This window comes from Morone saxatilis, unplaced genomic scaffold, assembly GCF_004916995.1.
Source record: "Morone saxatilis isolate NCDOM2014 unplaced genomic scaffold, NCSU_SB_2.0 Contig12, whole genome shotgun sequence".
Lineage (NCBI taxonomy): Eukaryota > Metazoa > Chordata > Actinopteri > Moronidae > Morone > Morone saxatilis.
In genome coordinates this window covers 12,373,185-12,398,827 of record NW_023339674.1, presented here as the reverse complement: position 1 = coordinate 12,398,827, position 25,643 = coordinate 12,373,185, and the positions used below count along the sequence as shown (strand labels likewise).

Here is a 25,643-nt window from a genome sequence, read left to right as displayed (position 1 = left end):
ATTTCAGAAGCTCCTCAGAGGTGTAAAATCCATTACATGGTCGTAGGTGACGGGAAATTAAAGTTCCAGTGAACCAAAAGCTTTAAAGATGATAACTGGTCTTCTAGATAGAATGAAACCCTTAAGTCTCCTTGTGGAAATGTTATTGACTGTTTTGGTCATTAGGACGGCAACAAGCTCATTTGATCCATCAGCTAAAACCTCAGTGTGCAGCTCACCACTATACAGGCTGAATTGGATGTGGCGTATCGACTCGCTATAGTTACTGATGCTGAACTCGCAATTACACTGCTCATGTTTGTACAGCGGGACGGTTGAGAGGAAGTGAGAGACAGAGACTTCTACTGCAAACTGATTTTAATGGATTTGTCGGTTACATAAATGACATTGATCTTGAGTGGTCTGTCCCACTCGAGGAGGAGTATGCTGGAGCAGTGATGTGATGTGTAACTAAAGGGGGGCAGAAGGAGGGAGTGCCCACGTGAAACCGTTTTCTCTGCACAGAAAAAAAACACAATTCGGGTCCTGACCTGGGAGACATTGACACAAATGCTTTGATTTAAATTCAAGAACACACATCAAATGTTATTCTGAAAAATACTCCAATAAACAGCCTTTAGTTGTTACTGTAAAAACATCGTCATTGCTAGGAAATGCTGCTCCAAATGAGGCATGAGTGTACCAAATACTCCCTAATTTTTTGGAAAATATCCTGATTAGTCTAAAACTTGAACAATAGGGTTCCTCTCCTCTCCGCTCCTTTTTTTCCCCTACTACAAGGCATACACTTGATGAAGCATAGTATCAAGTTCTTATCAAACAAAACTCGTATCCAGTTTTTTCTTCTGCAACCACATACACACATTGCTATTCATCATTTCTGAATGGAAGAAGAAAAGGAAATGTGACTTTTGGACAGTAGGTGGCGGCATTAGCTCTTGTCTGTTTGAGTCTAGTTAGTCTAATTAGAAATCATTAATTCACTTCTAGATCTTTTGCAGAGCAAACTACACCAGTTAGAATTAAGAAATGATTAATATAGATTACAGCTGTAGATGTACTGAGGGGCGGTGGTATAAAACTTTCCATTTGGAGACTGTTCTGTGTATCAAAACCGGGATGCAGCCTGAAGTAAACAGGTTTTACAGCTAACTACAGAAGGTCATTTGTTTGGTGTTTTTCCTCCATCAGTCTTCTTCACTGGATTGGGTTACGCCCCTTTTAAAGCCCTCCAAACAAAACTAAATTAAAACAAAACATACAAACATAAAAACAAAGCAAAACCTGCATAAGATAAATAAGATTACAACTGATGTTCTAGTAAAATAGGCATCAAAAAGATTCTCATGTAACAATTGTGAGAATTATTCACAGATATTATGATTTGTATTTGTATAAGTATAAGTTGTTCCCTGATAGGTGAATCTCTGCGGTTTTGTGCGCTGAACTGAGGTACTGCGTGTGATTTATAACTTCAGGTACCTCCGGTCTTCATCCCAACCTCAGCCTTGATGACGCCCTGAAGACATTTCACTTCATCTTTGGATGCTATTAAAAGAGAACAGGAAAGTGATGACAAGTGAAATCAATACTCGGTACAGTTCACATCAAGGAAAAAGCAGACAGACATGAGTCTACAGTTCATAATATGCTACAGCATGAGCTGAGGCGGGATACCAAAATGTCTTGGATAAAGGCAAGTCAAAAACAGATTAGCAGAGGGCCCACCGCAAAGAAACCTGGTCAATAAAACACCACAGAGCCACGATTTTACAACTACTAAGCTACAAATGGCACCAAACCACTAAAGAGTTCCAAATAATTAACCAACAGCCAAGTTTGTGATGCTAAACTAACCCTAGATGAGGACACTTGACCGGAAATGTAACTGCACGCCCCAATCTGACCTGCCATCCCATCCAATTAAACGCTTCACCCATCATAGGTGCCTCTTCCTGGGCCCACAGACAGTCATTAGAGATATTTGTCTCTATTTAATTTCCATTTGCTACAGATGGGCAGCAGAGGGATTCAGAGACATTATCTGAATCCCGAGGAGAGGAGGTGCAGGCCTCCGTGCAGCTGCATGAGGTGGCAAAAAAAATTGGGTTTAGGAAACTCACATAACCCTGCTGATGGTAATGCAGTTGGTAGGTGGGAATTAGAGGTGGATCATTCAAAACCAGCACACTAGAAGTGAGGTAATACAGTTTTCATGTAATAAACGTGCCAAATTGATTGAGCTTTTGCATTCTAGCCGTTTCATTAGTTTCTGCTTTTTCCCTCTTAATTCATCTATTTATATCAAATACACATCTAAAAACCCTCCACACTGGAGTTGTTTGATGAAAATAATATAATATCCTCAGTCGTCAAGGCAGAAAGAAAGAAGTCTTAGATGTTGTTGACACCAGCCGAGAGAGAGAGAGGGGGGGGGTGATAAAAAAAAAATGCAGATGCCTGGATGGGCCAAGCCAGATCTGAGAGGCAATGGTGCACAGCAGTGCACAGAGGTGAGAAGCCGAGCAATGAACTTGAAAGTGGATTCTGGGAACACTGCAGTGCTTCTGGTGAGCCATCTGTTGATCTGCTGAGTAGAAATACTTTGAAATGTTTCCAGAGCAGAAATACGGACTAAAAGAATGCAGCTCTTAAATCAACTTCAATTTCTATTTTTAAGAAGTGATGGTTTTTGAGAATCCATAAAAATTTTTTCCATACCTCAACAGGCTAACACAAAGGAAAGTGAACATATAAACACTATAAACTGTTGGGGATTTGCTGAGCAAGAGCAAATGGAGAAATATCCCCGGTAAACTGAACTGATGGGGACTTGTCCCCAGACTGCAGCACACAGATGCAGAAACATTGCATGATGGATCTGGTTGTGCAGCAAGGGAGAGTGGGTTTATGGGATGGGTGGATACGCCACAGTTCTCTACAAAGTGCACAGCGTGCAACCACAGCATACCTAACTCAATCCTGGTCTGCAACTCTTCCTGGCCTGGCTCTCCCTAAATGTTCCCAAGATAATTGCCACTTCTTCTCCAGGCTAGATTTGTCTTCATTTTGACAGACGGTCAAATATATAGTTTTTTTGTGTGCTTGGAAATGCGCCTTCAGAGTAAACAAGTGGCAGCTTGCTTGGTTTCAACAGTCCAGTCTCTTGGATGTTAGATCATTGACCCTTTTTTCTGAAAAATATTCCCTGGAAACCTGAATGCACCAGTAGCTTAAAAAAATATATAATTACAAACAAGTACAGGTTGTGACTCACATGACGTCCCAAAAAGCTCTGAGATTAGATATAACCTTGTACTTGTTAAGTAAACAGAGGCACGAGTGCTTTTATCCACTGATTAATCATTAGCTTGTCACATGTGTGGCATCTGGATCTCCTTTACAGAATTCAAAAGGTAAAACTTGGCATGTAAGGTGAGTGGCAGTGGAGTAGAGAGACTGTGGGGCATTAAATAAAAATTAAAAAAATGGTGATCATATACTTTCTGATGACCTGTGCAGTTTTCAAATTAAGTTTCAATAGCACCAATTCATGTTAAAATGCAGTCCACGACCACAAACCTACACGGCAAAGTTCTGCACTCAAGTACAGCTGTGTCTTGTGGATGTTACTTACAGCAGCAGCCAGTGCTTGCTCCAGGTCTTCAATGATGTCGGCCTCATCCTCCAGTCCCACAGAGAGTCGGATCAGTGTGTCACTGATCCCAAGGACACTCCTCTCTTTTTCTGGCACTGATGCATGAGTCATAATTGCCCTAAATTATGATAGACAACAAGGCCACTGACATATGAGCCATATACAGAAAAACATCCTGCTGTTTTAACAAATTAGGAGATATAGACTTCATAATGTCAGTAAAGTCAATTAAAATCTTTCTGATAGGGATTTGTTTCTTGATCTCTGCTGCCCCCTTGTGGTGCTGCTTGTTACATTACATCTTAGATTACAGGGAGTGGAAGTCTCTGTTATACTTATTGAACTGTGCTACTATTTCTGTCATAAACACAAAAATAAAAAACACAGTCTGAGGTTTTGGTACAGTTGTATATCAAAATAATTTATTTATAATACTGTTAAGTACAATTTGGCAGGGATACTTACGGATGTTCTGCTAAACTTTCATAACCACCAAGACTCTCAGCTATCGCAAACATCTGAAATAAGAAGACAACAGAGGACATGAAGTGAAATATAGTGCAGGACATAAATAATGTGTAAAAATTAAGTAGTTATGGTATGTATGTGGTGTGGTGTATGTTGTTGTCTATTAGTCCCCAAAGCCCCTATAGTCCAAGGTTATTATAGTTAACTAAAACTAAAACTAAAACTAATACTAGTTGTGTGTGTGGTCAAACATGAGGAGGCATTGGTGCATATCTTTATTGAGAGTGAGATGTCTATATGACTTGAAGCCAATGTGTGCGTGTTGTAATACCTATTCTGAACTTCTTAAATCATTAAAGACAAAATATCCCACATATAAAAAATATTATAATAAAAGAAAAAGAACTAAAACTCTAAAAACGTAACGTAATGTTTAAACAATAAAAACTAAACAAACCCACTCTGGAAACTAACTGAAACTAAATTGAACTGAAAATAATAAAAATAAAAAATAATGAAAAATACAAAACTACAATAACTCTACCAGTCTCTCTCCAGTCTTAATTCTCAACATTACATACTTGCAAAACACAAAATTGAACAGATCAAATCCAAATGCCAAATTACTTTGAGGTTACTGAGGAAGGTGGTGGCATGCTCGAGTTTCCCCTTAATGTAGAAGGTGATCATCCCCGGACATCCGGTGCACTGTCTCTTCATCACATCATGCTGGGGGTGAGAGGGCAGGCCTACATCGAGAGGGAGAAAACGTGAACTGTCGGATGGTGATTACAGGATGTTTTTACTTCACTAGACCACGGCCAAGTAGAGGTGTGCCCGTTCATAGACAGTGTGTGGGTTTGAATACTAACAACTCAAACAACAAACATACATGTATGGACATACATTCTTCTTTAAATAGTGTTTAAACAGGCACATTTAGTGTATTCTAACCCTGGAGTGTGCACACCTTTGGTTCACTGCTGTTCAAATAGACGTTCAGCTGCAGATGTAATCGGAGGCTGTGGTAACAACCAAATACATGAGTGTAAGGAGATGGGCTGTTTACCATCTGAGAGCCAGCAGCTGTGAATAATTAGCAACGATTGCATACAAAGATTTTCTTCATGTGTTTTTTGCTGGTATGAGCAAAATTAGAGAGAAGTTTGCTAATGAATCATTTATGCTGAGCTGAGAGACCACATGTTTAATGCTTCTTATCTGCGTGCTTGTGAGAAGACTTTTGCTCATGAGCCCCAGTTTGTTTGAATGCAAACAAGGCATTACTGTTATGCTGACACTTTTTCAAATCAAATCCCAAGATACCAATTAAATCTGTTATATGAAAAGATTGTAATAAATCACTGTGAAATAGCAGGAAGGGAGAGCGAGGCACGGGGGGTCCATTGGTTAATTGATCGCGGATGGCGTCTATTCTCTCGGACAGATAACAAAAATATTAATACAAAATGCTGAAATGGGTCGCCAGTAATATACCTCGGCGTAAAGCCAAGGTAAAGTAAAGCCTATGTATGGTAAACATTGTCTTGTTACATTGACACAAACCATGAAATGAAAAGGTAATGTGTGCTTGTGTGTACCAAACAGTTATACAACCTGGCAGTGGAGTGAGGAAAGGCTTGTCTTGACAACATGCTGGTATGATATGAGTGGTGTATAATAAGGGTTATATATCAAACGTGTAATGTTCATGTTGCTACACTGTTACCTGGGAAGATGACGCGCTCCACCCTCGGATCAGCCTCCAGAAACTTGGCAGCAGCCATGGCGTTCTGGAAGTGCCGCTCCATCCGCAGGTGTAGCGTCTTCAGTCCTCGGTTGCACAGGAAGCAGTCAAAGGGAGACGGTACGCCACCCAGTGCTGAAAGCAAGGCAGGTTCACATGGAGTAAAAAAGACAAAACAACAACAACAACAAAGAGGTCACAAAACCTCCCAAAAACCCAGATCAGGCAAACAACACAAGCATAAATAAATACTTCCTTCTGAAAAGGTTTTTAATTGGTTCTGAACTTTGGCCTCAGGAGCATGTTTTGGTTGTTTAATGAGTGAATGTAGGTCAGGTTGAAGTAACCAGTCCTCCAAATACTGAGTGTGGCAGAGCCGGACATCAGGCGAATATATGCTACTAGAACTGTTCACTTTCTGAGATCTGTATCCTCAAATCAACTGGTAACATTCTGTCAATTGATTCTTTTGTTTTATATATCTGATCAAGTTTATTTAAGCAGCAACTCACTAAATGTGTTATTAATTTATACTTTCTACTCACCATTTTGCAGAAACTTTAGTCGCTCGTAGAGATCGTCCCGGTTCACAGAGACCAGACCCATTACCACATCACTGTGACCTGTCAAATTAAAAGGCAGGAATAAAAGACAAGTTGGAATAAAAGACAAGAATAAAAGACAAGAATATAAACACAATATAACAATGTTGTAAGTTGTTATTATTAGATCGGGTAGATTAAATCATGTGTGCATGTTTTTGCTTTGCCTGACTGTCTATGTATAAAGTTAGGTTTTCCTTGCAAAATAAATGTTTGATAAAAATACTGGGAAAGCTCAAGCTCGACCATTTCGGTGTCCTAAAACCTCTGATAATGATGTGGTGAAAATTACAGACTACAGATCCTCCACATTCTTCATATTGACACATAAGCTGACGGACAAAACTGGTCTCACCTGTTCTCAACATTGACCCCAATACACTGAAGTATGTTTGACATTTTTTGCATCAAATTTGAATAAAATGATCATGTTGGTAAAATGGGAAAAAGCTTATAACCTACCGTTCATGTATTTGGTGGCTGAATACATGCAGATATCAGCTCCCAAAGCCAAGGGGCGCTAAGGAGCAAGTGTACAAGACAAACATGAGTTAATCAGTGACATGTATCCACATGAACTGGAATTTGATTGCAGGAAACTGTTAAGTGCCTTTTCAAACTCAAAGGGGCATGAAGTTCACGTCTGTCGCTTCTCACCTGGAAATAGGCAGACATGAAGGTGTTGTCCACAACCACCACTATGTCTTTGCTGTGTTCGTGGACCAACTCAGAACAGGCCTTGATGTCAACAACCTTCATGGTGGGGTTGGTGGGCGTCTCGATCCACACCAGCTACACAGAGAAAGAGACGATTGCATTATAGCAGCGTGTTTGGGAGGGTGAGGTGGCGAACACACACACACACTGACTCCACTAGAGAGACAACTCATCTACCGGTGAATGTACCATGAAAACCAGTAACAATCCTTACACAATCCTTACACAATCCTTGCACAATGTGCTGATTCACAATGACAGCTTCAAGTTTGCCTAAATGACACACCTAATTATGCAACAGGCGAGCAAAATCAGACTTGAAACAGGAGCTTTAATGAGGTCTTTTCATTATGTACCTAAAATGATCAAACCCAACTACAAAAGCACTTTATTCTCACAGTATCATCCTTTGACTTACTTTAGTGTTGGCTTTCAGAGCAGCCTTCAGCTTTTCTGGTTTTGTACAGTCAGCAAAAGACACCTCCAGACCAAGTTCAGTGGCAATCCTTTGGAAGTAGCGGTTTGTGCCTTGCCGTTGAGAAAGTGAAACCATGTTAACGCCTCTAAAAATACACACTTGTGGTTCAAAATACGCTCGCAGTGCGCTTCGACTTTCAGGCCGACAGCCATTTTCTACAAGTGAGTAATGTTGCATCATTTCCTACACAATTGTGCAAGTTACAAACGGTCGTGTCTCACCTCCGTACACGTCATCCATGCAGACAATTCCATCGCCGGCTTTCAGCATGTGCGTGATGGTCACCGTGGCCGCCAGCCCCGAGGCGAGAGCAAGGCCTGCGGGCGAAAAGCACAAAAGTTATCGAGACCACAAAAATCCTTTTCATGTTAAGAGGAAACAGAGGCTGCAGGTTGCACACATTTCATCTATTATGACAGATGATCTAATTTGTTAAATACTTCCTGTCTCTGTGGAATATGCCCGCTGTGATTATGTCTTCATTCATTTTATTGGATTTAATTTTTTTGTATCATATCGTTTTATTGCTATAATTCTTACATTTCTATTCACTGTTGTTTTTACTTTTTGTCTGTTTCCGGCTGCATGTTTTTATGAAAGGTGCTAATATATATATATAAAGCTGAGAGAGTAGTGTGTCTGCTGTAATGGTGTACTTACAACAGTGTAATACTCACAATACTTTGCTCCATCCAAAGCAGCCACAGCCTTCTCAAGACAGTTTCTTGTAGGGTTTCCACTCCGGCTGTATTCAAAACCCTGAATAAAAACATGGTTATAAAGCATTAATAATAATATACTGTGCTCAAACTACAAAGGGAAGTAGTGTTTTTACATGCAGATTGCCGAAACACAAGTGTGCAATTATATGTTTTAGGTTTTATGCCCAACAGGACTAGAACCCTTTAAAAACACAGCTGGATGGCGGCCCAGCAGGGTTTAACGCACCATCCGTACCTGTATTGGCTTGCCACTTTCTGACCAGGGTCTGTCTTTTGTTGGATAATCTGATAATAAGTGGGTGTGAACAGAAGACTGAAAACTGTGAGAACCACCATTTACAAACCATTGATTGTGTAGTAAGAGACTAAATAAATGTCTGTTAAAAATAAGCAGTAAAAGGGGAGAAAAGACAACCTTGCCCAGTAATTTAATGCTTCACCATGGAATGTGGAACTGTTATATGAGCTCGCTGTTTTGCAACAAGGATGTACACTTAAAACACACAACATTGAAACAAAGACATATGATTTAATAAACTATATGAACACTGGGGGTTGTTATTGCCGTCAGTCATACATGAAGCTTGAATGGCCTTGAACAGAGGGTTAGTGTAGCCGTCTCTGTGCGAAAAACGCCATCTGTAAATATGCCGTAGTAAAGCAGATGGTAGATAAGCTTAACGTTACTCTAGATTACTCTGGTTTGGATATTTCCCCATTTAAAACAAAAAGCAGCCACTGGAAAGGTAAAATAGCTAATCCAAACTTTCTACAACTTGTGATACAGAGGAATTGTGAGCTTTGTATGAATATTGTGTGACTCAGTGGCCAAGCATACCAGGGACAATCTACAAAACAAGGTCAAGGGGTCAGGAGATCAGTGTGAGCGGTGCAGTGGGATATTTCTTTTTAGTTTGAGTTGATTTAAGTGAGGATGCAGTTTTAGCTCTTAATTCTGTACATATGCCTCAAGATTAGTCTTAAAACCGGGAAAACATGAAAGAACGTTCATTCCTCTCGTAAATGGACTGTGCCTTGGAGCGACAAATAGAAATGAGAAACCCTAAATGGCCTCTGCTTTCAATCATTCATTTTATGAGGTGTCCTATCTGTGTGAGCTAGAAACGGTGACACTTCCAAACTTGTGATCTGTAAGCCAATTCATGACTAACCTACAATATCATTTTTGACAGAGATAAAAGACAAGTAGTAAAAGACCTTGTTTTCTGGAAAAATGCCAGCTGCCCTGTTAAAACTACAGAGAGACAGTGATAAGGGGGAAGAAAAAAACCTTTATTTTTATCCCACGCAGGTTGGTTTTAGTCTGGATTCCCAGACAAGGCCTCAGGGGCCAACTTCACACAACACAAAAAGGGAGAAAAACATACTTTTGAATGGAGGAAGCAGACAGGTAATACAGGTGTATGACATGTACACGGTCCGTCACTCACTTATAAGAGAGATGTATTACAGTCCAGTATTTTACATAACTGAATATGCAATCTCTGTATAGTTATTAACAATACTTATATGTGTAATTCCAATGAATACTTTTGATCATGTATAGAGCATTACCAGGAAGAGAATAGATTTGGACTATGGACCTAGTTTTTGTTATAGTTAAGTTTAAGTTCATTGTTTTCTGATGGGTAAAACATGGATGCCCATAGTCACCCTGTGTATTTATAATGGCCATAATGGGAGCTGAAAGGGCTTGAAACTGGGCTATGCTAACAAAAATGTCCCTGTATGCAGATGACACAAGGTTCCCTATTGTTAAATTCCTCTTTATGATGTGTTGTTATGTGATTTCCATCCATCCACAGGGAAACAGAGGGATTCATATTGTATCAATTATCTTATAAATATATAAAACATATATTCTTAAAGACATGTAGAAGAGAGTTTAGATGTACTAACATGTTTATATGACTCAAATATCCTCAAACAAAAACTACAGCTATTAATGGGCTATTCATTTATAACCCACTCAAGCCCTCGTGTGTGAGGTTCTCCTTCACCCACCGGATCTTGTCCATCAAAGCCCTCCTCAACCCCCGCCTTAAATAACCCAGACATATCGGGTTATACTTACGGCGTGGTTTCCTGGTCCGCTCTGCTTGAACGTGGTAGAGAGAGAAATCGGCGGCACTACAGCCATTGATTTCCATTGTTCCGGCTCCTGTCCGACGTGAATCGCCTCAGTGGCGAACGATTTGAAAGCCGTGCTGAAGCCGGCGAACAGGTCGCTCTGCTCCTCTCGTCTGTGGTTCTGCTCCATGACACAGTGCGCGTTTCCTCCCCCGACGGCGGACTAAACTGCGAGCGGAGGATGAGTATGCATTACCGCTGGATGGTGAAGGGGCAAAGCCATTTAACGCTTGTCCCCGCTGCGCTCGTCCCCGAGAGCCAATCAGCGCCCATCAACAAGCGGAGGACGGCGCTGATTGGTTGCTGCGCAGGGGCGTCGAACCCACGTGATCACGCACGTTGTTTGCGTTCCGTGTGTGTATGTACTGATGTAACGTTTCCTGTTGTTTGAGTCAGGGAGGGTCACAGTTTTACACTCGTTTATGTCTCATTTATTACAGCTTTACTTCACCAAGTTAGTTTAAATTAAATGTAATACTGTTTTTTATATATATATTGTTTTTAAACGTGTCTTAATGCGATAACAAGAGTCGATAAGAACAAGTTAGCCTACAGATAAACCTAGATGTGTACAAACAAGTGAAAACAAAGACAAATAAAAAAGGGGATAACCGAATCAAACCCCTAAAATATATATACAAAAATCGATTACAACACAAGTGAAAGGCTACCAGTTACACAAAGTGCTTGAGAGTGCAACATCTCAAACAAAGGCTTTGAGAAATTAACTGGATGAGTATGAGTGACCCCTGGTGTCATACAGGCAAGAAAGAAATAGATCCCAGAATGACAATCACATTTTTATCCATGTCGTGAAGAAATTAATGCAGATCTTTAAAGTCGAAAATCCCTTTGAAGTAATTATAAAGAAGGAACACAATCTAACCCCATACAACACTCAGGATATTATACTATAACGCCATAAGTGTTGTTTGAAATGATACTTTGAATGTTGTGTATTTCTTGTTCCTCGTGGCACACGCAACTGAGCGTTTAGCTGCATTTCCATTCTTGAGCCATAGGGGGAGGAAGTGCTCTGTATTGACTCTGATATCACCGCTGTCTGTCTGTTCAGCTTCACCCTGTCTGAACTAAAGGTCGTGGCGTCATTGATGCTCCAGGTAATACGTTTGATCCCCGCGAGTGTCACTGAGTCCTAGATAGACAGAGCAAAAGCAAAGTCACATAAATCACGAGACAAAAACATTCAGTGAGGTAGATAAGAAAACAAATACAAAAGCCATAAATAATAAAGAACCTCAATAAAAGTTAGTATAGAGACTGAAACAAAAACAAACACTCACTTCAACCTCTAAAATGTGCTGAACATGCACTCTACAATAATAATGCCTGAGCAATACACTGCATTTGTTGTGGAGCTACATACTATTGCATACTGTACAAAGGTGCTGGATTGAGGATGATTAAAAGAGCAGCAGAAAAACAAGAAATACTTTATATTTTGTATCTGCATACACTCTTGTAGAGTCTTGACAGCATGGACACATCAGCAAATGCAAATGTTGTGTAAATGATACAAATGTGATAAATGTATCAGCAGATCACTCTTCTATGAGAAAAAAAAACACTTGAATGTTTCGACAACATAAAATTTTAACAGAAATTCTGTTTGATTGCATCTTATTATCTTGCTGTCTCTTGTGGGACTGATTTCAAGCATTGTAGACTTGGATTGTAGATGTTATTGGGTTTTTAGGGGGAAAAAAGTCAACTAGAGGACCAAAAACTATCCCTTTTTGTGTCTGGGGCTGCTACTTGTGTCAGCTTTGTTACATTTTATAAACAAAATGTAAATTGAACTTGTATCTTTTATTATATGTTCTTCGGGCACTGGTGCAATGTATTGAGTGTTCTGCTCTTAAACGTGAACGTGAGAGAGGAAAATATTCTATAATAATAATAATAATAATAATATTTATTGTCAGTAGGCTTCAGCTCATAAAGTTGAGGTTGAAACACTCAAGACTTTAACATTGGTAGTTGTAGTTGAAGTAGTGGCAGTAGAAAGATACCTTACAATAAAGTATACTGTTAACCGTGATGGAAAGTAACTCATAAGTATTTATTTGAGTAATGTACTTATAAGCTACTTGAGTAAATACTTATTCACTTGCGTATTTTCATTTTATGTTACTTTACATTTAAATTTTCTAAATTTTTTACCCACTTTTTACAACATTTATCTTACAACTGGAATTCACATTTTGATACTTACATTTGGATGAATGCACTTTTATTTAAGTTCTATTATATATCTAGGAATTGTATTGGTAATGGAGTACTTTTACAGCGTGATATTTGAACTTTAATATAAGTGAATAATTAGAATATGAACTCTAACCCCACAATATAGAATAGTTTAGATAAGCTGCACCTCATTCAATTACAACAATGAAATGTTACTAACATTTATCTGTTAGTAGCATTAACAATTCAATAACGTAATCTACAATAACACAGAGGCATTTTCTGCATAACAAGTACTTTAAGTTTTAAGTGTTGATGATATGTATGTACTTTTAGTGAAGCAAAACTTCTTCCACCATTGCCAACCCATAGCCTGTTTATAAACTATCAGTAGTGGAAGAAGCGTTCAGATCCTTTTAAAAATACTAATAACAGTAGCAATACTACAATGTGAATTTCTGCATTAAAATTGTACTTCAGTAAAAATACATTATTGCCCTCTGAAATGTATTATTATTATTGTTGTTGTTGTTGTTGCAGCGCAACTGTCTGAGGTGGATCTAAATGTATCTGTTTTTATATACTATTGGGTGGAATAATATCTGTATAATACCTTATAAAATGATCAATAAGTATGTAAAATCATGACCAGAAAAGTCACTTTCTGGTTGCTATAGCTGTGAAATGAGTAGGTCAAATTATTAAATACAGTACATGAGTAAATAAGCCTTTACTGTGTTACTTTCCACTATTATGTGCTGTGTATTCAAAGCATGTAACACATATATTATAACCTATATTTATATGTGTGGATGACTGACGGGATTAGGAAGTGACCGTTAGTAACCTTCCTTGAACTCTCGCGATACTTCGAGGCGGAAGACATTCCGCCGAATCTTCCGTCCTAGTCAACGGGAGCCGCTTATGTTGTGCAGCAAGCAGCGACAGTTTTGGGCGACAGGAGGAGAGCGAACTGTTTGTTTTCATAGTGAACCGGTGAACGGAAGCGTCTACTCCTTCGTCCCCGAACAAACGGTGTTTTTGTTTGTTGCCCGTCCGGTGGCGGAGTAAGTGTTTTCATGTTGTGCAGTTTACAGTGTTTACGTGAAGACTCCCAACTGGAGAACCGCATCAGTTCGCCCGGAGGGTCATCGTCAGCGACGACTCCCTCGGCTCCGTTAGCGACAACTGTTTAGAAAATGACCGGAGAGAAGATCCGCTCCCTGCGCAAGGATCAGAGGCCGAGCAAGGACGAGGATTTACTGGAGCCGGACGAGGAGGCAGCGACCGGGACGTTCACCGCCTCCAGGACGAGCAACAAGAGCAGAGCGAGTAAAATCTTCAGCAACCACAAGTTAATCAAGTCCTCGTCCACACAGCAGAACCAGCAGTCGCAGATCAATGCGAACACCAACACACTGTCCACGTCGGATGTCATCGATGATAATAACAAGAACCCCATTATCCGAACCGGGCAGGACTTTCCGGTGCATGAGTGTGTGTTTAAAGGAGATGTCCGACGCCTGTCTTCTCTCATACGGACGCAGAATATCGCCCAGAAAGACGTCCATGGTGAGTCTACCAGCCGCCCTTTCTCTTAGCCCCGAAGGCAGGATCCTAGAGACCCATCATGATCTACCAATTTCAAGGTCCAGTGCGGCTTAGTTGTAGCCAATAGGCCCATTTAGTCTCCAGCAGCACTGGAAGTAGGCGAGGCTTCTCCCTGCCGAGGCCCTGGACAACTCATCCCTAAAGAACGAGGAATAGTTTGAATCCACTGCCCTACAGTTTCACATCCATCCAAGTTTACAGAGCAGTGTGTATTAAGATTCACAATTACAAGAACTAGTAACCAAAAACAAAAAAAACCCTTCTCAGATAAGCCAACTCTTTGGTTAATTGCTTATTAGAAGTTGGTCCACAGCCAAGAGAGAGTAGGTGTTCAGGAATTCTTTGGGAGCACCTCTTCTGCAGGGCAAAGTCTGCTCAGATAACGCCACGGTTTCCAAAGAGAAACCCTCCCCTGGACTGACAGAAAAAGGACGAGATTAGTTTGTTCCGGTTCACGTGCAGGGACAAAAGATGGCTGTGTGCTTGTGCTCAGTGTCAGCACTGGAATGTGGTTCTTCTTCAAATCAAAAGCCCTGACACGGTGCAGCGAGGTGTCAGGACGGGGCGTTTAGCCTCTGGTGTTGTTTTGGAACTTGAGCCTGTATTTTTCAAAAGGTTCGTTCTGTTTCTTTGTGCCTGTCGTGTTGAGGGTTGGTATGGCTCAGTGGCAGCAGTCACATTAGTTTAGTTTCCACCGGCTGTCACGTCATGCATTAATATCAGTCAGTGTTGATTAAAGTAGGATAAGAACGAGGAAATGAAGCTGTATTATTGATCTTCCCATTGGGGCCGAACATTAGCCATGTACAGCAAGTCTGATGTACAGTACAGTTAATGGTTATACGTGAACCAGTAGCTGTGTAAGTTATGCTCCGGTGTTTTCAGCTGTCCTGTCTAATGGGGTTGCAGTTGATCAGTTTTTGGGAGTTCGTCTGTTATAAAATCTCAATAGAATAATAAGGAATTAAGTCATTAAGTTGTTTGTCTGTCTAACTACATTAAATATATTAAATTTCCAATTTTATTAACAGTGAAAAGCCCTCACAAAGAGCTGGAACCATTTATTGTTTTTAAAGTTTATCATTGACGAATGACTTACAAAGGTCTGTTCATTCTCAAAATTGACGAGTAGTGTAATCAGTTAATTGACTAATCATTCCAGCACTACGTTTGTCATACGTTTTATGGAAGAAATAGTCCCAATGACATCTGTTAACAGTAAGATCTGGATTATGAAATCTCCAAGATCTCCAAGATGAATATCTCCAAACTTCAGACGAGAAAAGTATCTCCGTGGCGAGAGAAGGGAGGAAGTATTTAGTGATTCGGTTGAGCGGGTCGTTTCAGTGCTGTTTACAGTAGCTGAGCAGGTATAAGGGTTCATTGTCTTACCCAAGGACACTTGAACTCCAGGTGTGGTTGTTGCAGTCTGTAACCACAGGCCTGCAACAGAACGTAACCTTAGTTGTGCCACTGCCCTACCTATGCAGTTTATCACTGCTGTAGCTGATCCAGGACTTCTACAAGACGGGCCCTCTTTGGCTCTGGATGCTTGCCCACCGCTCTTCCCCTGGAAGAGAAGCTTGAGGGAGCTGACGGGGCACTTCGGCTTCCTCTTGGGGGATTTTCCAATGCTTATGAGGCACATTTCACATCCTTGGGAAGAAAACCTGTGCTTTTCCACACCTGACTCAAATTTCACCATTCAGTATTTACTCTGTGTCTGTTAACAAGCCATGTCTGTTAAGTGCGGCTTATTTCAGGGTTGAAGTAGGTTAATAGACTGTAATATTGCCTGTCATGGTGGGAGGACACACAATAGGCATATACTTACCATATCATTTGGAATTTAGTGGATACTGCCACCCAATTTAAACATTTAATTGACCCTGAGTGTGACAGTCCTAGAGGCATGCTGCTTGTCACAGACTCTCTTATTGTGCTTATCAAAGCCAGAGATAAATTCAGTTTTTTTTTCTCTTCCTATAGGAAACACACCGTTACATCTCGCTGTCATGATGGGGCAAAAAGGTGAGTAATGTTTAAAGATGCACGTCCACGTGCCTTTATTTTTGTTTCTCTCCGTCCGTGTGGCTTTCTAAACGAATCCCTCTGCGGGTATGCATGTCTTTTGTTTGTGTTTCCATTTATTTGTGTGTGTTTTTAAGTTTATTTTCCAGTCTTTGTGTGAGCATTTGTTTGGCTAAGCACCACCAGACATTTGTCACAGATCACCACACAAATCCCAGACGGCAAGATGCTCATGCATGAATAAAAAGGTTGTGTTTATGGATCTTTGCCTGGTGAAAAACCGGATTGAGCAAGCAAACTATTTTCTTTCTTTTGTTATGCACATGTCTTCTCTTCTGTTTACTACATTTATAGAGAATATTAGAACCATTTAATCTGTGGGGATTAGATAATGATGACACTGCAAGAAATACGATCGTCTCAGTGGCTACAGGCTCTTGTTCTGATTGATGTTCCACCGCCGGCTCAGAGACTAATAGTTTTAAGCTGGCAAAGGGGATAATAATTTCAGATAAGAGAGCATTTTCAATGGGTTCAGTGTGTTGTTATTCGTTTTTCTTCTTGTGCGTCTTGTGCTGAAGAGGTTACTTAGTCGTTATCCTATTTTTCAGTTGAGAATGAATCAGTTGTGAGAAAAAAATGGTCCCAAATGATGCAGTTTTTTGGCACGTTTCAAACAGATATTAAAGCAATGTGTATTTTCCCAAAGGACAGTGGAAGTAAAAAAAAAATTACAAGTTGTGTTTTTATGTAACGCATCCTAGAAAAATAATCAGAACAAAGAAAACACAGCTTAGTACAAACCTTTACATGATTTTGTTTTCAGCTGGACTGAAAGCATGAGCATAAAATATTAATGCACTGCCCCTTTGTGAGTCTATGCTTACATTTGATTTCACAAGGAGACTTCAGAACATGCTATTGAAAAATTAATCCCCTTTTTTTGCACTGAACAATTCAAGCATAGGGTTACGTGTAAAGCACATTCCCATTTGTTTAGTGTCTGTCATTTGAGCATGGGTTTCAATTGATTTCACATTCGCAGAGCTCAATTCCTGCCGTTGGAGTGAAGGCCCTGCCACTGCCTATTGGTAATTCAGAAAGCGGAGTGCCGGAGTGTAGTGGCGAACGGGACGCTATGGAATTGATTGTGCAAATGAGGTTGCCTATCTCTTGCCTGAGCTGCTAGCCTGTCCTCCAGGGATGCTCAGGCCAGACAGGCTGAAGGCTACAGGATGAGATCATAGTCTGGGTGTGGCTGGTCTGTTGGGATGGAGAGGACAAGGCTCCCCTTTTGTGAAAAATACCTTGTATAAGAAGAAGAGAAACCATTTTTGTTACCAACAGCCAAAAAAAGAGCACAACGGTGTTCACATTTTTGGTTCTGCCACTGCTAAGAAATGAAATAGTAAGAAAGGAGCGTTAAATACACTACTTCAGGTGCAAGGTTAAATTAATATTTGTCCAAAAAGAAATGCCTGCACTATAGTGTGCACATGTTGAACTGGGCACCACATATTCTTTATCCACACTTATTTTGTCCTTTAGGAAAACATTTATCAAGCTGTCCCTGTTGCTGTTACAGGCACTTTTTCTCTCAAGGTTTTCAAAAATCTTCAGGGCAATTGTATACAGCTGCTGCAACTAAAAGCTATTTTCATCATTGATTAATCTGCCAGTTATTTTCTCAGTTAATCATTAGTACATGAGCATAAAATGTTGGAAAATACTCAAAAATACCCATTACAATTACTCGTAGCCCAAGCTAACGGTTCTGACCAAACACTCCACAACCCAAATAAAACATTAACATTAATTCAATATTAGAGAAGCTGTAAGGAGAGAAATGTTGGCGTTTTTAGCTTCAAAATGTTCAATATAGTTTTAAACTAATCAATTGATCTACTAATTGAAAAGTAGGACTAGGTAACTAACCATATAAATATTTACAAGCTCAAAGTTGCTGTTTACATATAGGCTAATAGGAACATCCTAACCCAGAGATCCATAGAGAAGTGAGAGAGGTCAGCAGCGCCCCACACGCCACACCTACTGACTGCCTACACACAGCACAAGAGGAGAGGGACTGTACGTTTTTAGAGTTGTTACTGCAATCGACTGCGATTACTCTAAGCATTTGAGCAGCATGCATGGGAATGAATTACAATATAATATATGAACATATTTCTCACTTTTCTCTAATTGTCTGAATAAGTCACTAAAGTTGTCGACAGTCGTTTTTTAGAAATAAAGTCACTAAGACAGTCTGAAAAGATGCTAAACCTTACAGGAGAGTTACAAAGTTGGCAACATTGACTGTCTTTGATTGATTTTGTGTGTATGCGTGGAGCTCATGCAAGTGTCATCTCACATTTTTCAAATTTAACCACCTAACAATCAATTATTATCATTTATAATGAAACATTTTTCTATTTCTGCTGTTTTTATTGTCCCCAACGGGACCTTCTTAAGTTTGAGCGCTTCACGTTAGTAAATATTAAAACAACTCTGAAATGAATGGTGTAAATGAATGTACTACAGTGGATTTCTATTCAATAAATACACTTCAGGTCCCTATCTCAGTCATTATTTGCAATGTGTCCCATATGCATTCTCGGGAAACTTGAAGTGGACGCAAAGGTACAAGATAACAACCCAGTGAGTGTTTGGAGCCAATGTGGCAGTCGTCTTTGATTTTAAACAGATCGCCACTAAAAAAAAAAGAGCAGCCCCCTAAATCGAGAGATGATATTAGTCTCATTATGTACATCAACATCATCATTCATTAAGAAGAAGACACAGTATTGGTTTCGGTCAATCTGCAAAGTAAACCAGGTGAAAGAGCCTCAGTTCTGCCTCAGAGACTGCGACAATGTCTTCCTTCAGCTCCTGTTTGATTCGGTTTGCTGAGTGTGTGATCGATGGTGAGGAAGTGAGCAAAAAAGCCATTTTATAGATGTACTCAGCCTGGGTCTGAATGGGTGGTGATGGTGGGGGGGATTTTAACAGCCCACAGAGCCTCTTAACAACTGCCCCATCTGTAGCCAGTGCACGTAGTGACGCATTAGATTAGCACTTTATTTCTCCATCCGGCCCTGCCTCCCTCATTCCTCTGTTTGAGTTGGATGTGACTCGAGCAGGACCTCCGTACAGCTGCTGCACATGCAATCAACCCAGAAAGCTGCAGGGAGACTTCCTTTTATCAATACTTTCACGACTGTGTATCGAATCAGACAGCAAATAAAAGTCTGACTCAAAAGAACCATATTTATATTGCATTATATTATAACTCTATTATATGTTACAGAGCTGAAACAACTCTATTTATTAATTGGTTGATAGACAGAAAACAGCATTTTTAAAAACTGTATCCCTTTTTTGGTTAGCTGGCAATAGAGAGATGGAAATAAAGGGATGGAGGGACAGGGAATGACTAGCAACATGGCACCACCTGGACACAAACCAGGTTGCAATTCCTGGTTGGTACCTTTACTCCTAGCCTACCAGGACACCGCAATCAGCAACTAATTTAATAATAGATTAAATGTTCTGTGGTTTTAGCTTCTCAAATGTTAGGATTTGCTGCTGTTCTTTGCCATTTTATGTTAATAAATAAAATATGTGTAGAAACATGGTGGTTCAACATGTGGAAGCCTCGGTGGAAGGCGACCCGCGGTGTTTAGATAAAAACGTCTCATTCTGAGGCCACAAAAACATAATTAATCTAATTTTCAGGTGATTAAACGCTAATGAAAACCTTAAATATTCCATTTCTGCCAATAGATCGTCCTAAATGTTTCACACTATAAAACAAGTTGAAACTGAAAATCCAAGACAGATCTTGAACGTCCACGTACTATGGCTTGCTATATATTTTTCGTATAATCGCCAAAGCCAGACAGTTTTCTCCTTCTACCTGAAAGGCTGAAGCCAGACCAGAAGCTAACAGGTCCAAACACATAGCCCGCCTGTTCTCTCTATATGGTTATGTATCTATATCTGCTAAATGTTGTCGTTATTATTACACAATCATTGGATTTAGCGGGGTGATATATAGGTCAAAGGCCCGCGGGAATGTGAGGCTTACGTCAGAAAGCAAACGCTGGAGCACTTGGCAGCCTCTATTTTCTCGACATCAACCTCTGTTATCAGCTTCTCCATCCCTGAGCCCAGGCACAGATCGAGGCTAATGCATAAACACAGAGGTTTGCTTTTTTTGCTGATGTAAGGCTCTTTGTGAGGCACTCTGCAGCTACATTCATCCTTTCTGGTGCCAACACAGCTTCTTTATTTAATTAAAGTGTGCAATATGGCCTGTATTAGTCAATCTTTCTGAAGTGGTCACCATTTGGACAGTATGCAGCACTTAATATGCAGATCATGTTGAGCAGAATTGATCAGAAATTTGATAAGGAAACAAATTTAGATTAGCCAAGTCTTTGAACCTCAGCTTCTCCCCCAGTGTGAACACAAGGACTTGGCCTGTCTTTGTTCATTTTGATTTTCTCTGCCATGCTTCCACTTCCAGCAAGCTGTACATTACAGCAGTGGTGTTGCTTATAAGTGTTTTTGTAAAAAAAAAAAAAATATATATATATATAGCCTAAAGGTGCTGTCACAACCCGGCTTTTTATTTCTCCTGCAACTATTCTCTTGGGATAGCCACCTTCCTCTTTGTTGTGTGGATAATGTGTTTTAATTAGAAATAGTTTCAAAATGTATTCCTCTCTGTCATAAAGAATTTATGAGGCCCTGGCCTCTTTCTCGTGAATAAAACATAGTGAGTATGTAGATCAGAGGGGTGATGTGGTATTTTAGACTATGTGACAATGTTGCTATGAGTTACGCTCTCTTTTCAAAAGGCAGAAGTTGTTACTTCTGATTGTGTGCTCCAGGTTGGCAATGTGAGTATGCTATTTGAGGCAGGATTTTTAATTGCTTTCATACTGATGTTTAGCAGGGGAACAAGTCTGAACTTGAAGGCACTAACCAGTTTGAATTTGTCCACATGACTAATAGGGATGACTCAAAGGTTTACAGTGAAAGAGGATGTATTGAGAGCTTCTGTGCAGCTTTTGTCAGTCTAAATGGAAAAGGCTGGTGAAACAGCTGTAATAAAGCCTAAGTTCCTGCCCCATCAAGTGAAAGCCATACATATCCACTCAGCAGCAGACTGTTAACAGTTAGCCTCTGCTTTGCATTTGAGTGGTTTGCTGCTCACAGGACTGTGACTGCTCCTGCCCAGTGCTGAGACGGAGCTGCACAGACAGTCGCCAGCATTATAATGAATGATGTCACGACAAAACTGACAGCTGAGCCAGAACAACAGGCTTCATTTTTGGCGAGCTGTAGTTTGTTGACACACTGCCCAGAGAGTGAAGGGATTTTGTACTGCACTTACTGCTGATCTTGCCATAGAAATGGGATGAGGCTCTTTGGCTGTTTTCCCATTGTTGGAATACAACAGCTTGGAGGGTTACTCCGCACTGTACCAGGGGATGATTTTCGCAAAGTTTGACATGTTCTTCCTGAGAATCCTTCCTCATTTTAGAGCAATATGGATTTTAAAATTGGATGCTAAGTCTTGTGTAACTCTAGGCCCCATATGGCTCTTTGGTTAATGGGTCAGCTGTCATCTCAATCCTACACACAATCTGTCCCTCTATAAAACCAGGATTATTTTTATGCCTCCACTCCGAGGACAGACGTGTCCGGAGGCATTATGTTTTCGGGTTGTCCGTACGTCCCATTCTCACGAACGAGATATCTCAGGAACGCCTTGAGGGGATTTCTTCAAGGTCCACTTGGACTCAAGGATGAACTGATTAGAGTTTAGGGGTCAAAAGTCAAAGGCCAAGGATGATGTGAGGTCACAGTGAAAACATGTTTTTGGCCATGTTGACTCACTTATGCACTAATAGATACACAGCCTCCGTACCTTTCTTATAAAGTGCATGAATGTTGTGAGTCCAGTCCAGTTTTTTATTGTTTGAAACCTGAGGTACTTATAGGAGTCCACCCACTTCACTTACTCTCTCTGGATGACAACCAGGACAGCGTGGACGAACCTCCTGTTCCTCTGGTGGTCCACCACAAGCTCATTAGTTTAGCTGATATTGAGCTTCAGGTTGCACCATGTGGCGAAGCTCTCTATCGGTCCTCTGTAGAAATAGTGAAGACGGCATTTATCACTGGAAATCATTCAAATCATACATGTCAATATAGTGATAACTTTAACCATTTCGCCAACAAATCACTCAGTAAGGCATTTCTAGTTCCATTAAATCAGTTTTGTAATACACATGTTTATAGCATTCAAGGAAAATTGATTTGTTTATCAAAATGTACTGATCATCTTGTGAGCATGCATGAGCATTTGTGCAGGGACGTGTAGCACAGAAGAACAAAGTAAAGCCAGTAAAAGTGTGGCGGTTGCTTCCTCTCTTGGAAATGAGTTAAAATTAGAGCTGGGCACAGTGTTGGCATGAAGTTAAAATTAGTTTTCTTGGGCTTTTATTTGTCTGTTTGATGGGGGGCTCTGGGTATGAATTAAATGTGTGTAAATGTTACTATAGCAACATCAAAGGTGATGACAAGAGCTCGTGGGGAAATGTTAATCTCAAATTATTAGTCATGTCAGGATGTAGTGAATCTTTTGTTTTTGAAATGTCAAACAGACATAGTTTTCTTTCCTTTATATCTTAACATTTTGTATTGATGTGCTGTTAATGTGTATCATCAGGACATCACAAAGACTAATGAGGAAGTCATTAGAGCTTACTCACCTATTTGGGTTTGTCCTTTATGCCATTTTTGCTAAATAACCTCACCACTTCTTTTTTGCATCTGTTTCTCTTTGTACATTTTTGTCTCTCTAGTTAAAAGAAAACTAATTTCCTACATAGAAATCATCTCACTTTGAGGTTTAGGTGCGGAGTCAAAAGTAATGGTGCTGCATTTATCATTGTATCACCTCACCATTAAAAGCGTCTCCAGTACCTCCTGTTTAAGCAGAAAGCAGCAGTCAGGATTTTAATAGGTGGTCAGAGCAAAAAGTCGCTTCAGATGAAGCTTCACCGGTTGCCAGTTTGTAGCAGAACTGCCTTTTACAGGTTTGCATATGTCTTTTTAAAGTACACATAAGTTGACTGCAGTAATATTCCAGGTTTTAATGCCGGATGAGCCCACATCCAACCCTCCATCCCAGAGCAAACCTGTGCTTATTCCAAAAAATCTAGATCTTTTGTTATTGGAGCACCTAACCTGTTTGACACACATTTATGTTTATTTACGTTATAATTCAAGTACCTATCTGACCATCTTCTTGTTCCTCTTAACAGAGTGTGCCCACCTGCTGCTGGCCCACAATGCACCAGTGAAGGTGAAGAACGCTCAGGGATGGAGCCCCCTTGCTGAGGCCATTAGCTATGGAGACAGACAGATGAGTAAGTATCTGTTTGTAGTACACTGACACGTACTTTCAGCCCTGCTGCTATATACGGAGAGGATGGTGGTCAGTGACATTATTTACAGAAATCAATTTGGCTTCAGTAGAGTTTCAGTTTGGGTTTTCCTGTGTGAAAACATTGACGTGGGAGAGAGAAGGTGCGATCAGCAGATGAAAATCAGCAGTTGCCTCTGCACATTCTTCCACGCTGCTGCCTCCAAGTGAGGCCATGACGCCTGCCTGCCTCCTTTGTCCCTCGGAAAGAGGGGACATTCCTCAAGGCCCTCTGGCTTTTGTGCTGCGATGAAAGGCAATTCATTAGATGTTTCGCTCTCTCCTCATAGGCTGATTATGCTCAAGCCCCTGCCTTACCCATTTTCTACCCACGGTTCACAGTGGCTCAGACCTTGAGTTTAAAATGTTTTAAATATTTTTTAAGAATTATATTTATTCCAAATTGACCCACTCTTACTAGTAACCAAAATATCACTGACATGTAAGTGAAACTAATCAGTAAGTTAGTTTTTATGGATACTGGATGCACCTTCCCTTTTACCCTTGTAGTTGTTTGTTTTTTTAACTTGATAGGTGCATTTATCTTTTTAAAGCTCTTGGTATGCTGGTTCTTGGGACAGTAGGTTTCGCTCTGCGTGGTGGTGCTCTGTAGCAGTGGTGAGATACTAAATAAGAATGTGTCAAACTGAATTACGACATTAAACAAAACCCGACTGAGATGTTGAAGGGCCAGTGTTGTGAACTAATTTTGGCATATCACAAGTACATGGCGTTGGAACACTATATTTAAGGTGTAGGTTAAATAAAGGCAATAAGAGAGGACAAAGTAACAAAAACAGTGATGTCTGTAGATGATGGTTAGATATTGATGCAACAATATTACATTGAGACAAACACAGCTACAGTGACGGCAGGCAGAATGATGTCAGACTTTCTTAAACAAAAATGAAAGAGTTAGGACTAAATAGCGCAGCCGCTGCCACTTGGCACCAACACTGAGCGCTCATACAGGGAGGAAGCTTTAAGTGTCTCCATTGACTGCATCCTCTAATTAACTCTCTAATGCCACTACCAGGTTTATAAGTGTCTATATTGACTGGAGCCTCTAATGAACTCGGTGACACCATTTTTCTCTGCCACTGACGGGTCCTCACCTCGTCTAGCTTGTGCAGACCACTGTGTCATTCAGCTTCATGACATGTTGTCACTCATTTTTCCCTTTTGGAAAAACTTGGACAGTATGCAGAAAGCAGCAGGTTTGTGCCTGATGTGTGAATACTGTTGAAAACATTTTGGAAACTACAGAAAATATCTGACTGAAGTTATATTTATATATATTTATATACTGCCGTCGGAGGACCGCTCGGTTCTCGGTTATTGTGCACCGGTTCATTCGTCTTCATCTTGCTCGGAAAAATCAAATCAAATCAAATCAAGTTTATTTGTATAGCCCTTTACAATAGCCGAAAGGTACCCAAAGTGCTTTACAACAAAGCCATAAAACAATACAGAACACATACAGAACATACAGATACAATTAAAAGTGCTGTAGTGGTGCAGCGCTGCAGACATTAAAAGCCTTCCAGAAATGCATAGAAGTAAGCAGACAGAAGGAGGACACCTAAGAGACAGTACTGCCCTCAGAATTGAATGCTAATTAAAAAAAGTGGTTTAAGCTTCGATTAAAAAGGCTGAGATCAGTAGTGGTGCGAATGTAGGAAAAATGGATCTCTGTCACTTATTAGATATAAGAAAGGTACAAAACGCCCTGCCCAGAAACTTTACACT

The 25,643-nt window shown here is 40.3% G+C and overlaps 2 protein-coding genes across 2 annotated transcripts in view; one reads left to right on the top strand and one right to left on the bottom strand.

Annotated features, from left to right (window-relative positions):
• Window positions 1–339: 339 nt before the first annotated feature.
• Window positions 340–10,763, bottom strand: cth (cystathionase (cystathionine gamma-lyase)). The gene is made up of 12 exons (XM_035653424.1): window positions 10,488–10,763; window positions 8,348–8,429; window positions 7,892–7,987; window positions 7,611–7,720; window positions 7,133–7,267; window positions 6,938–6,995; window positions 6,419–6,496; window positions 5,856–6,008; window positions 4,754–4,875; window positions 4,124–4,176; window positions 3,638–3,776; window positions 340–1,548 (listed from the first exon to the last, which is right to left on the bottom strand). The coding sequence occupies exons 1-12, from the start codon at window positions 10,671–10,673 to the stop codon at window positions 1,531–1,533; spliced, it is 1,230 nt and encodes a 409-aa protein (XP_035509317.1). The 5' UTR covers window positions 10,674–10,763; the 3' UTR covers window positions 340–1,530.
• A 2,842-nt stretch (window positions 10,764–13,605) lies between these two features.
• LOC118321902 (ankyrin repeat domain-containing protein 13C) overlaps window positions 13,606–25,643 on the top strand; it is a 36,021-nt gene continuing 23,983 nt past the window's right edge. Inside the window, exons 1-3 of the mRNA XM_035653457.1 lie at window positions 13,606–14,323; window positions 16,352–16,393; window positions 23,734–23,838. Of these exons, the coding sequence (XP_035509350.1) occupies window positions 13,951–14,323; window positions 16,352–16,393; window positions 23,734–23,838 (520 nt within the window). The 5' untranslated portion in view covers window positions 13,606–13,950. The remainder of the gene's footprint in view (window positions 14,324–16,351; window positions 16,394–23,733; window positions 23,839–25,643) is intronic.